The sequence below is a fragment of the Ctenopharyngodon idella genome, chromosome 21, assembly GCF_019924925.1.
Source record: "Ctenopharyngodon idella isolate HZGC_01 chromosome 21, HZGC01, whole genome shotgun sequence".
NCBI classification, from domain to species: Eukaryota; Metazoa; Chordata; class Actinopteri; order Cypriniformes; family Xenocyprididae; genus Ctenopharyngodon; species Ctenopharyngodon idella.
In genome coordinates, this window is record NC_067240.1 from 23,860,880 (window position 1) to 23,874,401 (window position 13,522).

A 13,522-nucleotide genomic window follows, 5' to 3' on the forward strand; every position below is an offset into this window, starting at 1 on the left:
ACTGCCATTGTAAAGATCAGATGCGTCAGGATATTTATTAATATTTTTCCGATTGTGTTCATCAGAAAGAAGAAAGTCATATACACCTAGGATGGCTTGAGGGTGAGTAACGCTTGGGCTAATTTTCATTTGAAAGTGAACTAATCCTTTAAGTTCTTTTTTGAATCTTATCACGCTGAATGAATGATAGCGTGATCATATAATGTGAATGATGTAAAAGAACAGATGCTGCGTTAATTGCATTAAATATTTTTAACGTGTTAAACCGGACACATTAAACAGCCCTATTTAAAACCACTTCAATCTTAAAAATACTTAAAACCTGCAGACTTAAAGCTTATTAAAATTACTTTCTGGCTAGGCTTTTTCAAGTCAACATCAAATTCGGCACTTCATTATCTAGCTAGAGTTAATTAATCCGAAATAATAGTTTAATGAACTGTGATGACAGGAAGACTTATTGAGTGGATTGGTCAAATGAAACTCACGTCATTATAGTCGCAGCAGCGCTGAGCGCAGAGAGACGCCTCATCGTAAAGTTTGTTCTTGAAGTAGTACTGGCCTAGATAACGCAGAGCAGTGCTCACCTCAGCATGCTCCAGCTGCTCCTGAGATCACAAAAAAACACATCTGATGAGTCTAAAGTCATATTTCTTCTAATCATGTGACTAACAACATCTGTGCCACTTTAACATCAAATCAGATTTTGATGTTACTGTGCATGATGTGCAAAAACTTGGAAATCCAGTAACTTACACCACATGAGAAAATATCCTGGATGTAGATTATGTAGCACTGTGCAGCATCGTCAGATTCATTCAGTTGCTCGTGAAGCCTAAAAACGAACATACCATTTCACCAAAACAGGTAACAACAACAGGACAGCCATTACTACTACTCACACAAACACAATCCTGAACAAAACCTCACTCACTTTGCCAGCTTTAGAAGAGCCATTCTCTCCACATCCCCAACAGAATAAGCCCTCCAGTAACACTGAACCCACAAAAACAAAGATAATAGAATCACTGGACCACAAATTCACATTCTGAGAGGAAATGATCTATGCTGAATAATCATAACCGTTTACCTTTTTGGCCTCAACTTGCTGAGACAGTTTCTCGTAACATTCACCAAGAGCTACGAGCATCCGCGAGTCATTAGGCCTGATAAAAACACAGCATAAGTGAACTTCCTCGGGTCAATATTGCATTAAACAGACTAAATGATTCATGTACATGATGCACTCACCTGAGTTGATGGGCCTTCCTGTAGTAGTAGAGCGAGTAGAAAGGCATTTTGAGGATCTCGTAGGTCTGTCCGAGTCCGTACCAGGCCCGGTAGTCCCTTTTGTTTACTTCAATTGCATGTCTAAGAGACAAGAGAACTTGTAAACTTGTAGACTAAAAATGTAGCACTTATTAACATGACTTTAGTATGACTTTCTGGTCAAAAAAAAAAATTAATTAATCAAAATATATAAATAAAAAGAAATTATTAGGAGAAATAAGGTCAAGTTATGAGGTGAATATTTTTAAATAGGAATTAAAAATAATTATATATGCCAATTATATAAATTTATTTATTTTTGTTTTATTTTGTATTATTATAATAAGAAGAAGAAGAAGAAGAAGAAGAAGAAGAAGAAGAAACACATATACACATCATATATAATATAATAATAATGCATATATTTGGAGCGGGTACAATTTATGTTTTTGAAAGAAGTCTCTCACCAAGACTGCATTAATTTCAACAAAAATATATATAATATATTTTTATATTTATATATATTTTTTAACCTGTCTATCCTCCCACAATTATTTAAAATATTAATTTTATTAAATTAAAAAAATCATACATACAACTGCACTGTAAAATTAAAAAGTGAGTATTTAATAATCATCATCATAATAATGTTATATTATAATACAATATATGTTATAATAAAAGTATCATCAGAATTATTATTATATTTTTATTTTATTTTACAGAACAACAGTAAAATTACAATACTAACATTTATGGTTGTCTTAATTTCTTTGCTTTCAAACGTTAAACCACTGAGCTTTTATTTTGGGGGAAAATCGCAGGGAGACCTTAATGCTTTTCTTTGTTGACAACAATGGATTTATAAATGATTTACAAATTTGTAAAGATGGTTGCACATGTTGCATTCCCAAATGCAAATTATAAGCAACTCAAACACAGCACTTGTCGTATTTACTGTGAATAGAAACTGAAAATAAACAGAGTTGGCTTTGCTCTGAAACATGCAGCACATCAGACTATATATATATATATTTATATAATTACATCATAAGTGTTGCGATTTGATGATCGCACTAAGCCATATTGCATTCTCACAACCATGATTTGTCAAAATTCATAAAAAGTTACCAGGCAACTGGCGAGTAACACCATTTCAACCATGATTTTTACTTGCATTTGGCACTTTGAACCTTGGCTAACATGCAAATGGTGCCGCAAGTTCGGAGGAGCTGTCAGAAGCAATCCGTGCATGAAATTATTAGAAAACGTAACATTTTGTAGTTTATTAAATAATTGTTTAAGCCAATTTCGTGATTTCAATCATTCTACAGTAAACATCATACAGTAACACCAAATACCCCCCAGCCAATTTTTTCTCGGATGTACACAATTCACGTGGGTCATACTTCTCAGGTCAGAAAATACAAAAATCCATATAAATATGGAAAAAACACAGCCCTGGTACCTGTAGGCCTGAATGGCAGCGGATGTGTTTTTCATCTCCATGTACTCATGACCCATGAGGGTCCAGGCCCCCAGACAGCGTGGATTCAGCTTCAGAGCACGCTGAAAATACAAGGCGGCTTTCTCATGCTGAGACCGCAGACTGTAGTAGTTACCTGTGAGCACACAACAAAACAGTTTTCAGAAGTGACTTTATGGCTGATGTTGTTTAATTTCAAGGATATATTATGAAAGTGGCATGTGAAGGCCAAGTATGGTAAACCATACTTGGAATTTGTCCTCTGCATTTAACCCATCCAAGTTAGTGCACACACATTAGGAGCAGAATCCACTTTTAAAAATTTGTCATCCGCCCGCCACCCACCCGCACCTCTGATTTTCTCTGATTTAGATATGCGCACCCGATCGTCACATTACAGTTATTCAAATTCTTAGTGTTAAAGGGTTAGTTCAACAAAAAATGAAAATTCTGTCATTAATTTCTCACCCTCATGTCGTTCCACACCCGTAAGACCTTCGTTCATCTTTGGAAAACAAATTAAGATATTTTTGATAAAATCTGATGGCTCAGTGAGGCCTCCATTGCCAGCAAGATAATTAACACTTTCAATGCCTAGAAAGCCACTAAAGACATATTTAAAACAGTTCATGTGAGTACAGTGGTTCAACCTTAATGTTATGAAGCGACGAGAAAAGTTTTTGTGCGCCAAAAAACAAAATAATGACTTTATTCAACAATATCTAGTGATGGCCGATTTCAAAACACCGCTTCATGAAGCGTCGAAGCTTTATGAATCTTTTGTTTCGAATCAGTGGTTCGGAGCATGTATCAAACTGCCAAAGTAGCAGTGTTTTGACAGCAAGCAGTGTTTTGAAATCGCCCATCACTAGATCTTGTTGAATAAAGTCGTTATTTTGTTTTTGTCTTACGGGTGTGGAACGACATGAGGGTGTGTAATTAATGACAGAATTTTCATTTTTGGGTGAACTAACCCTTTAAACATGATATGGTAACATATTACACTGAAGTAGTCTGCTTTTAAATTAATTTAGATATTTCAAATAAAAAGGTCTTCTTTGGCAAAATTAGAAGCTTTACTCCCTTCAAACTTAAACTGGAATGTCATTGTTTCTGTCACTGCAACTTCCCGAACACACACACACACACACAAGTCATTAAATACGTTCAGCCTCAGGCAAAGGCTGGATGTAGGCTTTATAAGGTTATTATCATATACATAAAGCGTTTCACAGCCGTTACACATCACATACCCAACACTTGAGTCGTCCTGGTTAACCACTAAAACACTCCCACATGATGGCTACTTTTCTTTCCTTCCCTTTGTTTTTAATTCTCCTTTTTTTTAAATTTCTCTCAGATCTGTTTTGCCTCCATTTCTGCTTAACAAGTGTCTGCAAATTAGTGCCTGACAAAAAATTATACTATAAACACGCTAATATTTACATTGTGTTGAAAAACACTCTTCTCATAATAATGTCAGTTAAGTTTGTGTAGATTTTGTGTATATTTTAGTTTAAACTGCTGCGTTAGTATTAAGCAATTTCTCATGTAGGTTTTTCCCCTTTGTGCTCTATATAATGTCCACTAGGAGCTGCTCTAGACAAATGTTTTCCTTTATTGGTTTTCCCTGAAGAAGTAAGAGTGGGGCACGTTCATTGCATTTTACCGTGAAATGAGAGTTTGTCTATTTATTAAAATCAAGAACTAGGGCTGCACGTTTTATCGCACGATATGAAAAATAACATTTAGCTTAAACGCAATTATCGCTGAAACACGATTCTTAGTGCAATTTATAAAAAATATAAAAAACAATTTTTATGCGCAGCTTGTCAATTAAGTATGGCTCCAAATGCTAATCCATCTGAAAGCACTGCGAGTTTGAGTCGTTTATAATGTACATTTGAAAAAGTATCCTAATCGCAGCCTTTGCCAAATCGCATGCGGATTAATCGCGATAAATTGTGCAGCCCTAATCATTACATTCATGATTCATCTCTCATCCACCCGCAATGAATTGGAATGTTATTTTTTATTACTCGACCCGCAGATTATCTACAGTGCCCCCGAAACACCAGGAGCAGCGGGCAGTCATTTTTGCTGTGGCGCCCAGGGAATGACTGGGAGTTAGGTGCCTTGCTCAAGGGCACCTCAGTCATTTCCTGTCAGTATTAAGACTCGAACCTGCAACCTTCGGGTTACCAGTCTGACTCTCTAACCATTAGGCCACGACTGCCCCAGACTATTTTTTATTATAGACTATTGCCTTACCAAAACTTGTTTAACTGGAAGGCAGTTTTATACACAAGCACTTTCTTGGAAAAATTAAATTCAACGGCATCCTCTTATCAACCACCTGTCCAGATCACTGATATCGATATGGACCATAGTGTCACTTAACCAGACTCGATTCACTGCTCTTTCTCATCCTCACCTATGACACAGCATGTTTCCACTCTGTACTTATCTATCTCCACCAGATTATGGGCCAGATAACTGAGCTCCGGCTTCATGCTCTGAAAAATAAGACAAACAAACAGAGGAACTTAACACAATATTATCTACTACAACTGCCGCTCATTTCTACTTGCATTTTCTATTATCCTGTATTTTTCATTGTTTGATATAATATCATCAGATAATCCGTCATTAATATTTTACTGTAATATAATCTGACCCAAAACCCCACATGTGACCCTGGACCACAAAACCAGTCATAAGTAGCACGGGTATATTTGTTGCAATAGCCAACAATACACTGTATGGGTCAAAATTATCGATTTTTCTTTTATGCCAAAAATCATTAGTATAAGTAAAGATCATGTTCCATGAAGATATTTTGTACGTTTCCTACCGTAAATATATCAAAATTATATTTTTGTGAGTGGGTATGCACTGATAAGGACTTAATTTGGATGACTTTAAAGACGATTTTCTCAATATTTTGATTTTTTTTTTTCACCATCAGATTCCAGATTTTCAAATAGTCATATCTCAGCCAAATTGAGCACGTTTACATGCACACCAGTAAGCTGATAACTCACAAATATCAGCTTATTTCCCCATTTACATGCAAACCAGTAACCTGACAATGCAAGTAAACCGTGCTTACATGACTTGATTAATAAATCGGGTTATTTCCCTGTAGTGATGTCAAAAAATAATTTGCGCATCTTACTCAGAGTATTTCATATGTTATGTCAGTTGTGATGTTAAATAAAGCTTGCAACATGTCAGCAGGAAACTTACGGCTCATATATTATTCTCTCATGCAGTTACAGATGCAGCGTTTTGACTGAACCACTTCTACTTCTGATGCACAAGAGATGAGAACACAATTATCTGGGTCTTGAAAGAGTCTGCGTTTGTGATATTTTCTTCTTCCTTTCCCGCAAAATGCTCGCTCTGTCTGGATGCGTTTAAATCTACACTAAGTATGCGTTTCTGTCACGTATCACACATGTGCACTTCAATAAGCTGACAGAAAACAGGTTCATGCCTTTACATGCCGTGCAAAATCGGGGTAAGAGGCAAAAAACGGCCTGTTCCGACCGGTTTATGCTTTATGACCTTACTGCGATAAAAGAAAACGGGTTACTGCGTTTACATGACCACGTTCGTTGTCGGCTTATTAAGCATAATCGGTTTAAGAGCGTGCATGTAAATGCACTGTCCTATCCTAACCCTCCAGGGTTGTGTCTAGTAGGGATACAGCAATGGCTGGAAGTGAGGCAAAATTTCAGGATAAAATAACAGTAAATTATTTTGCTACTTATCAGATTTGTTTATTAACGACTACACCTATCCCAACCCTAAACCTACCGTTACAAATAATGCAAATACAGTAATTAAATGACCTAATATTAATTTTGCGCATGCCCAGTGTCCGTAGCTGTATCCCTTCTAGTCTTTACCGTGGTCCAGGATCACATATGGTTCTGATATCCTGCAAGATCTTCCAGCACAGTCCAATCCCCTTGAACCCAAAAGCTATTCCATTGGCTGAGACAACTTTGTATAGGCACTCTATTCTTTGCCTGATTAGAAATGATAGAAAATCACTTCATGGTTCATTTAGTGTAAAAGGCACAAAATGTAAGTTTCACTTAAACCAAATAAGCTTTTATAACCAAAGCTTATAAATATCATATTAAACATTTCCCTTTTTGTCAATCATAAGAAAGAGGTGGGTCTAAGCTTAATAAATAATTGGAGAAGTCCTGCATATGTCAACAGAAAAAAGTCTGTTGTTTTCACTGGAAGATCAAGTTATAACATCATGACTAAAACATATACATATCAGCACACACACACACACATATACATATATATATATACATATATATATATATATATATATATATATATATATATTTCAAACCTGATCAGTGGTTTCTTACCCTGACATAAAGCAAGTTGGAGAAGGTGTCCATGTTTTCGATGCGAAAAGGATCCTGTTCCCGGAGTTCATTAAACAGATATAAGGCTTGATCAATATCTGGGAAAAGAAAAATTGGCAACACTTAAAAATAAGGTCCCATTAGTTAATGTTAGATAATGCATTAACTAACTTTTACTATCAATGAGCAATACATTTGTTACAGTATTTATTCATCTTTGTTAACGTTAGTTAATACAAATTCAACTGTTCATTGTTAGTTAATGTTTGATTAGGTCCACTAAAAATTAAGAGATACAACTTTATACACTTTACAGTAAGGATTTGTTGACATTAGTTAACTACAAGTGTATTATATTATATTATAATTATATTATTTATTAAAATTACAAAATAATATAGCAATATTACACTATATTGTTTATACTATATTATTATTAGTGCTGTCAATCGATTACATTTTTTAACTAATTAATCGCAATTTTTTTTTCTGTAATTAATCACGATTAAAAAGTTACATTGGAGTTTTTAATATTTTTATATTGTAATAGTTTTACAGTTACTCTCCAAATTAATGTAGAAACAACTTAAAGACAGTATATTTTAAATATTTGTTTAATGGCATCTTTTTATGAATGAAGGCCAGTATCACTGAGTCTGCTACTAATGTCTCTATGAAATTGATTTAAAAAAACAAACAAACCAAAAAAAAACATTATAGACATTCAGCAGTACAGTATAACTGAAAGCTATAAGTTTCAACATTTATTAGGCTTTAAAAAATAACTTTTAATCTAAGTGAACTTAAAATAATCTTCACATAAACCCATTATAATAAATGGCATATTTACCTGTGGCCTTGCTATCTGTCTAACAGGTAGGAAATGTACAGAAATTGAACTGTACAGTCTTCACTGCATAAATTATAAATTAAATACAGATTAATCCTTCTTAAAGCTACAATTTCTCTGTTACTTTTGTTCTTTGATTAACATTAATGACAGACATCACGACATTCACAGACAGCGCGTTCTTGTTTGTTTTGTGGTGCTTGAATGATTTAAAAGCATTTGCATGAATAAGAGCACGATCATATCATATCACGCTACCCAAGTTATGACAGAAAAAAAGGGATGCTGCGTTAATTGTGTTAAATATTTTTAATGTGTTAAACTGAAAAAAATAATCGCATGTCTTAATTTTGACAGTCCTAATTATTATACATTTTAATATAATAATTATCTTAAAAAAAGGCAAAAGGTAGTAATATGCTTAAACAATCAGTAAAAGCATAAAAGAATTTCCTGATTTAGGAATATATAATTTGCTGCAAATAACGGTCACCTCGTATGTTATGGTAAGCCACGGCGATCTGGGAGATGATGTAGGTGCTCTTGGCAAATCCTGCTTCCATAAGGCTCTGATATTTCTGCAGCGCCTCTTTGATCATCTGCAGTTCAGTGTACATGTGTGCCATGAAGAAATCCCTCACCCAGCAGTCTGGCAGAGACAGGGACTTCAGCTGAGAATGACAAACCAGAGAAGCTATTTCAGTATGTTTGTATTTCAGTGTACCTGCAACAAACTGTAAAGCATGACAGAGCACAGTTGGCTGGGAAAAAGATGTACCATTTCAATGTTGGTGATGAGATTGCAGAGCTCCAGCCATGATCCCCAGTGCAGAGGGAGAGCGTGTGTCGCAGCGACAAAGATCTCTACTGCCTCCTTCAGCAAATCCAGTTTCCGAAGAACAACCCCATAACTGGTGAAAAACAAGATTAGATGAACAAAAAGTTAACAAGCAGTCCTAGAAGATCACGTTTTTTTTTTTTTTTTTTTTAAACTAGAGGTTCTCAAATATTTTTCTAGTATTTGCAAACCAGACCTGCGACCCATTTTTTGGGTCACAACTCACCATTTGAGAACCAATTTGATACCAGTGTTGGGGAAAGTGATGTGTTACTCATAAAAAAAAAAAAAAAGTAACATTGTGTTTCTTAGTTACTTTTTATGGAAAGTAATGCGTTACATTACTTTTGCATTACTTTTCCTCACCTGGGCTGGCTTCTTTGTTTTTTTTAAACAACAAAAAACCCTTCTATTTTTGGCAAATGCAAAGGCCCTTTCACACCAAAAGTGAAATGAATAAGCCTCAGGCTGAAGAAAATGCAAAATCACTCCTGTACAGTAGAGGGCACAGCTCAAACAAACCTTTCAGCTGTGCTGCCGTTCTGGATTACAGAAGAATAGGATGAAGGAAAAGAAAGTTCAACACTTACTTCAGCGATACAAAAAAAGAAAAAAAAAGAAAAAAGAAAAAGAAACACAAATGTGATGTTTATCTAAAGTAATTTTTGCTTATTAGTATGGCTGAATTGGATCATCGAAAGTCAGCAGCAAAGACATTGGTTAATAAAGTGAGATTAAAGACAGTCATTTGTATTTAACATACTTAATTATTGCAGGTTTGCAGTTGACGGTTTTTATTCATTTTGAGAAATACTGAATCTGTTTTTGTGCAAGCAAGATGAGTAAATGTATGCTCACATTTAGTCTAGAAGTACAATAATCATCATGTTTACACAGCACACACAACGCCTCTGCACCTTAATCACGATTTCAACATGGGGAAAAGAGGCATCAGTCAATAAATGGGAAAATCGAGTAACTTGAGTTACTTAATTGAAAAAGTAACTCCAATATTCTGTTGTAAATTTAAAGGGGTCATGAATCGAGAAATCAACTTTTCCTTGAGCTTTTGATATATAAGAGGTTGTCGTACTATAAGAATATCCTGCAAGTTTCAGAACTGAAAACTTCTTTGTTAGTCCAATAAAAACTTTTATTGACACCAGGCCCAGTGAACGACTCATCCTGGAATGTGCCTATTTATGAAGTGCCACCTCTGCAGAAGAAATCAACGCCTATTTCATCATTGCAACGTTAGCCCCACCCACGGGCGTATTAGTGAGTGACGAGGAGAGAAGAGCGATACAGGACTAAAAATAACATTACCTTTCAAAGGATCCTAATGCTAGGAATATGGTTATTTATTTTCAACAATGTGAACTTCTGAGTTAAGCTTTATTAATTTGTATTCGGTATTTCAGTGTGGATTCTTTGGTAAATCAATCGCATTTCAGCGCAGGCTTTGCAAACAGACTTTTATGATATGGACTCGACAGTAATGCAACAACATGTAAGTAACTGTGTTAATTCTAATGCTTGATCTGATATGTGATGATTCATGTACAGTCAGATGTTCTTTGTCTATGTGTCAGTAAATCAAACCAGTGACTAAACGGTCAATTTCACATTGTTTCTCTTAGTAGGAAGACAATAAGTTATTTAAATGGTGATTAAATTATATATAGAAAATCAAAGAACGCTCCCTTTACAATCGCTGGAGCTGTCAATCAAACAGCGCAAGTTTATCAGTGACTGAGTTCTGGACTCGCCCAAAAACTCCTGTTTTATTCAACGAATCTCTTAGTTACATAGAGTTTGCATTGTTATGATGAAAGCATTCGTTAGTGTGCAGAAATTGAGTTGCAATGACGAGATCGCTGCTTTCATGCACTCAACAACATCTGTGATCGGCTACGATGTTCATCACTGCAAACTTTCATGCCACGATCTAAATATAATGCCATAAATCTAAATGTAATGCTATAATCAACACTTTTCATGATTAGTTAACACTGAGAGCTGTAATAGTAAAAATGTGCTAAAAGTTGGCTGTTTATGTCAAGTACATGATTGTTTATACCACATTTGTCTGCAAATAAGATAATCAATAAAGTACAAATCATAAAAAAAAAAAAAAAAAAAAAAAGTGCTAAAAGTTTCAAGAGTGATACTAAAGATTTTAGCCAATCACAGCAGTGGGCGTTTACACTGAAGTCTCACAGCAGACACGCCCCTTGAAACAAAGCATTCAAATCAGAGGGCTAAAATCAGGGTAGGAGAAATGCCTTTTTTTTTCTAAATTATGACCATTTTTGATGTAAAAAGCATACTAATATTATAAGAAACATTATAAAACAATAAAACAACAGTTCATGACCCCTTTAAAAGTAATGCATTAATTTAATAAATACTTGGAAAAAAGTAATCTGATTACATAACTCAAGTTACTTGTAATGCATTACATTTGATACATACAGATAAAGCGCAAATCCATCCAGCTCTCCTGCGCTATGTTTTTTGCTCAATTCCACCCGAAGTTCTCGCAGGGCTTCGTTTCGGACCTGACCCTTTTCCAATGGACCTGCAACCAAATACATGCTTATGATAGGAGCAGTGGAGACCATCTGTGCTGGAGGCGCTGTTTAAAATGTTTCTCTTACCAAGGCTGTCAACTGTCTCGTCATCTTTCTTCTTTTCCCCTGACTGGGAGAATGAAAAAGAATATAGGTTCTTCCACATTAAATCTCCAAAGAGAAGGGATAGAAAACATTTACAAAACAATAGTGAAACATCTTACCAGGTAGCGTGAATACATATACAGGAAATATGCTTTCTGACTCCGGCAGCCGCGGAGAAAATATGCAGCTCGATCATATTCCTTCAGGTCAAAATATGATTTTGCCAGACAAAGAGCATCCAAATCTTGGGCGTCCTCCTGGAAGAATGGGCAAGACAGTCAATGTTTACACCTGCATGTCTTCAGGCAAAACAGATTATCGTCTACACCGGTTATTAACATGTGTCTCAATACACATTTAACAATTTCCTCATGCTCTGAAAATACTGTATAGCCAGTTCTCAACTGTTTTATACCAGAAACGACAGAAATTCTAACTAGCACAGACATGACAAACATAATTACACCATGCAAAGAGTCTCCAGACTGACCTCAGTTAGCTCCGGTGGTGGAGGGATCTCATTCAGAGGAAGGGGATCCAAAGAAAATGCCAGTTCAGATGCCCTTGAACACAAATGACAGGTATATTGTTAACTTTTTAAACACTGCAGAGCAATACATAAAAACTAAATATACATATATGCAAGGGACTTTATTTATAAACACAGAAAGTACTAAAAAAAAAAAAACAAGACATAATAAAAACACACACTATAAATATATATGTGGAAACTATTTAACATATAGGATACATTAGGTAAACATTTAGCAATATATACTATAAATTTTAGACAATAAATTAATATATTATTAAATAACACAAAATATCAAACAGCACAATACAATATAAAACAACATACAGCACAGTTTTGAACGGTGAAGAACAGATGATCAGTAAATTTTGTTATTATCTTCTCGTCCTGTACCATTGTAATACTATAGTATTTATTTACTATGGTGCTGAATGACTGTCATATTTAGTCTTTACATGGTACACCAAGGTCTTTCGAAGAATATAGTTGTATTACTGTTGAAGGTACCACTATGTTACAACGGTACGTCAAACAACATGGTATTACCATCGTAGGTGTTAGTGTATGAAAGGCTAACATGTTATAGACGCGCCTAAATCATGTGCAGAAACGCTGTCTATGTAGGTTTTAAGATACAGCCATAATTTCTGTTTATTCCATTGTGTTAGCTGGCATGCTAACTAACTGTCACCTATTAAGACAGTGCAATTAAATAACTGGCAGTATTCTTGATGTGTTGAATTATAAATATAACTGCTTTTACCATTTCACGCTGTGGACGAGTCCTCTTTCCTTACACTGCGCTATAATAGAAATAAGTTGCTTTTTAATTTGAACCAAGTCACCAAACTCACTGCTGCGGGTAGCCGCCATTTTTCATAAATACGTCATGCCGACGCACCCACAGCGCAAGAGCTGATTGGTCACTGATGGATCAAAGAAAACCTTTTTCGTACTTTGAGTTTAAAATCTAAAAGAAATGTTATCTTGTTGACTGGCTTGTAATGAAGCATCTGTGAGGCGTTATTTAGGCCTCTTATGCCTTTTTATTCGGATTATGCAAGCCATATAAGAATCGGTAAGATGAAAAATAATGATTTAATTTATTTAAAATGACTTATTGCATTATATTTAAAATAAGTGATGAAGTACTTAATATGAAAAGTTTCTTTAGTGAATATTTATCAGGGTAGGTTGATTTAAATCATATTTAAATAACATAAAATCTGAATTATAAATATATATTTAATAATGCAACAGCACGTAGGCCACAGTTTTATTGTAAAATACCCATAAACATATACAGTATCTCACAGAAGTGAGTACACCCCTCACATTTTTGTAAATATTTTATTATAACTTTTCATGTGACAACGCTGAAGAAATGACACTTTGCTACAATGTAAAGTAGTGAGTGTACAGCTTGTATAACAGTGTTAATTTGCTGTCCCCTCAAAATAACTCAACAC

At 35.0% G+C, this 13,522-nt stretch overlaps 1 protein-coding gene across 1 annotated transcript in view; it reads right to left on the reverse strand.

The window, feature by feature from the left end:
• Window positions 1–12,965, reverse strand: part of cdc23 (CDC23 (cell division cycle 23, yeast, homolog)) — a 14,698-nt gene extending 1,733 nt beyond the window's left edge. Inside the window, exons 1-15 of the mRNA XM_051877525.1 lie at window positions 12,817–12,965; window positions 12,012–12,084; window positions 11,641–11,778; window positions 11,504–11,546; window positions 11,319–11,424; window positions 8,784–8,916; window positions 8,499–8,676; window positions 7,156–7,253; window positions 5,190–5,271; window positions 2,738–2,891; window positions 1,252–1,371; window positions 1,091–1,166; window positions 935–996; window positions 757–835; window positions 489–608 (exon numbers count right to left, since the gene is read on the reverse strand). Of these exons, the coding sequence (XP_051733485.1) occupies window positions 489–608; window positions 757–835; window positions 935–996; window positions 1,091–1,166; window positions 1,252–1,371; window positions 2,738–2,891; window positions 5,190–5,271; window positions 7,156–7,253; window positions 8,499–8,676; window positions 8,784–8,916; window positions 11,319–11,424; window positions 11,504–11,546; window positions 11,641–11,778; window positions 12,012–12,084; window positions 12,817–12,926 (1,572 nt within the window). The 5' untranslated portion in view covers window positions 12,927–12,965. The remainder of the gene's footprint in view (window positions 1–488; window positions 609–756; window positions 836–934; window positions 997–1,090; window positions 1,167–1,251; window positions 1,372–2,737; window positions 2,892–5,189; window positions 5,272–7,155; window positions 7,254–8,498; window positions 8,677–8,783; window positions 8,917–11,318; window positions 11,425–11,503; window positions 11,547–11,640; window positions 11,779–12,011; window positions 12,085–12,816) is intronic.
• Between the last annotated feature and the right edge of the window lie 557 nt (window positions 12,966–13,522).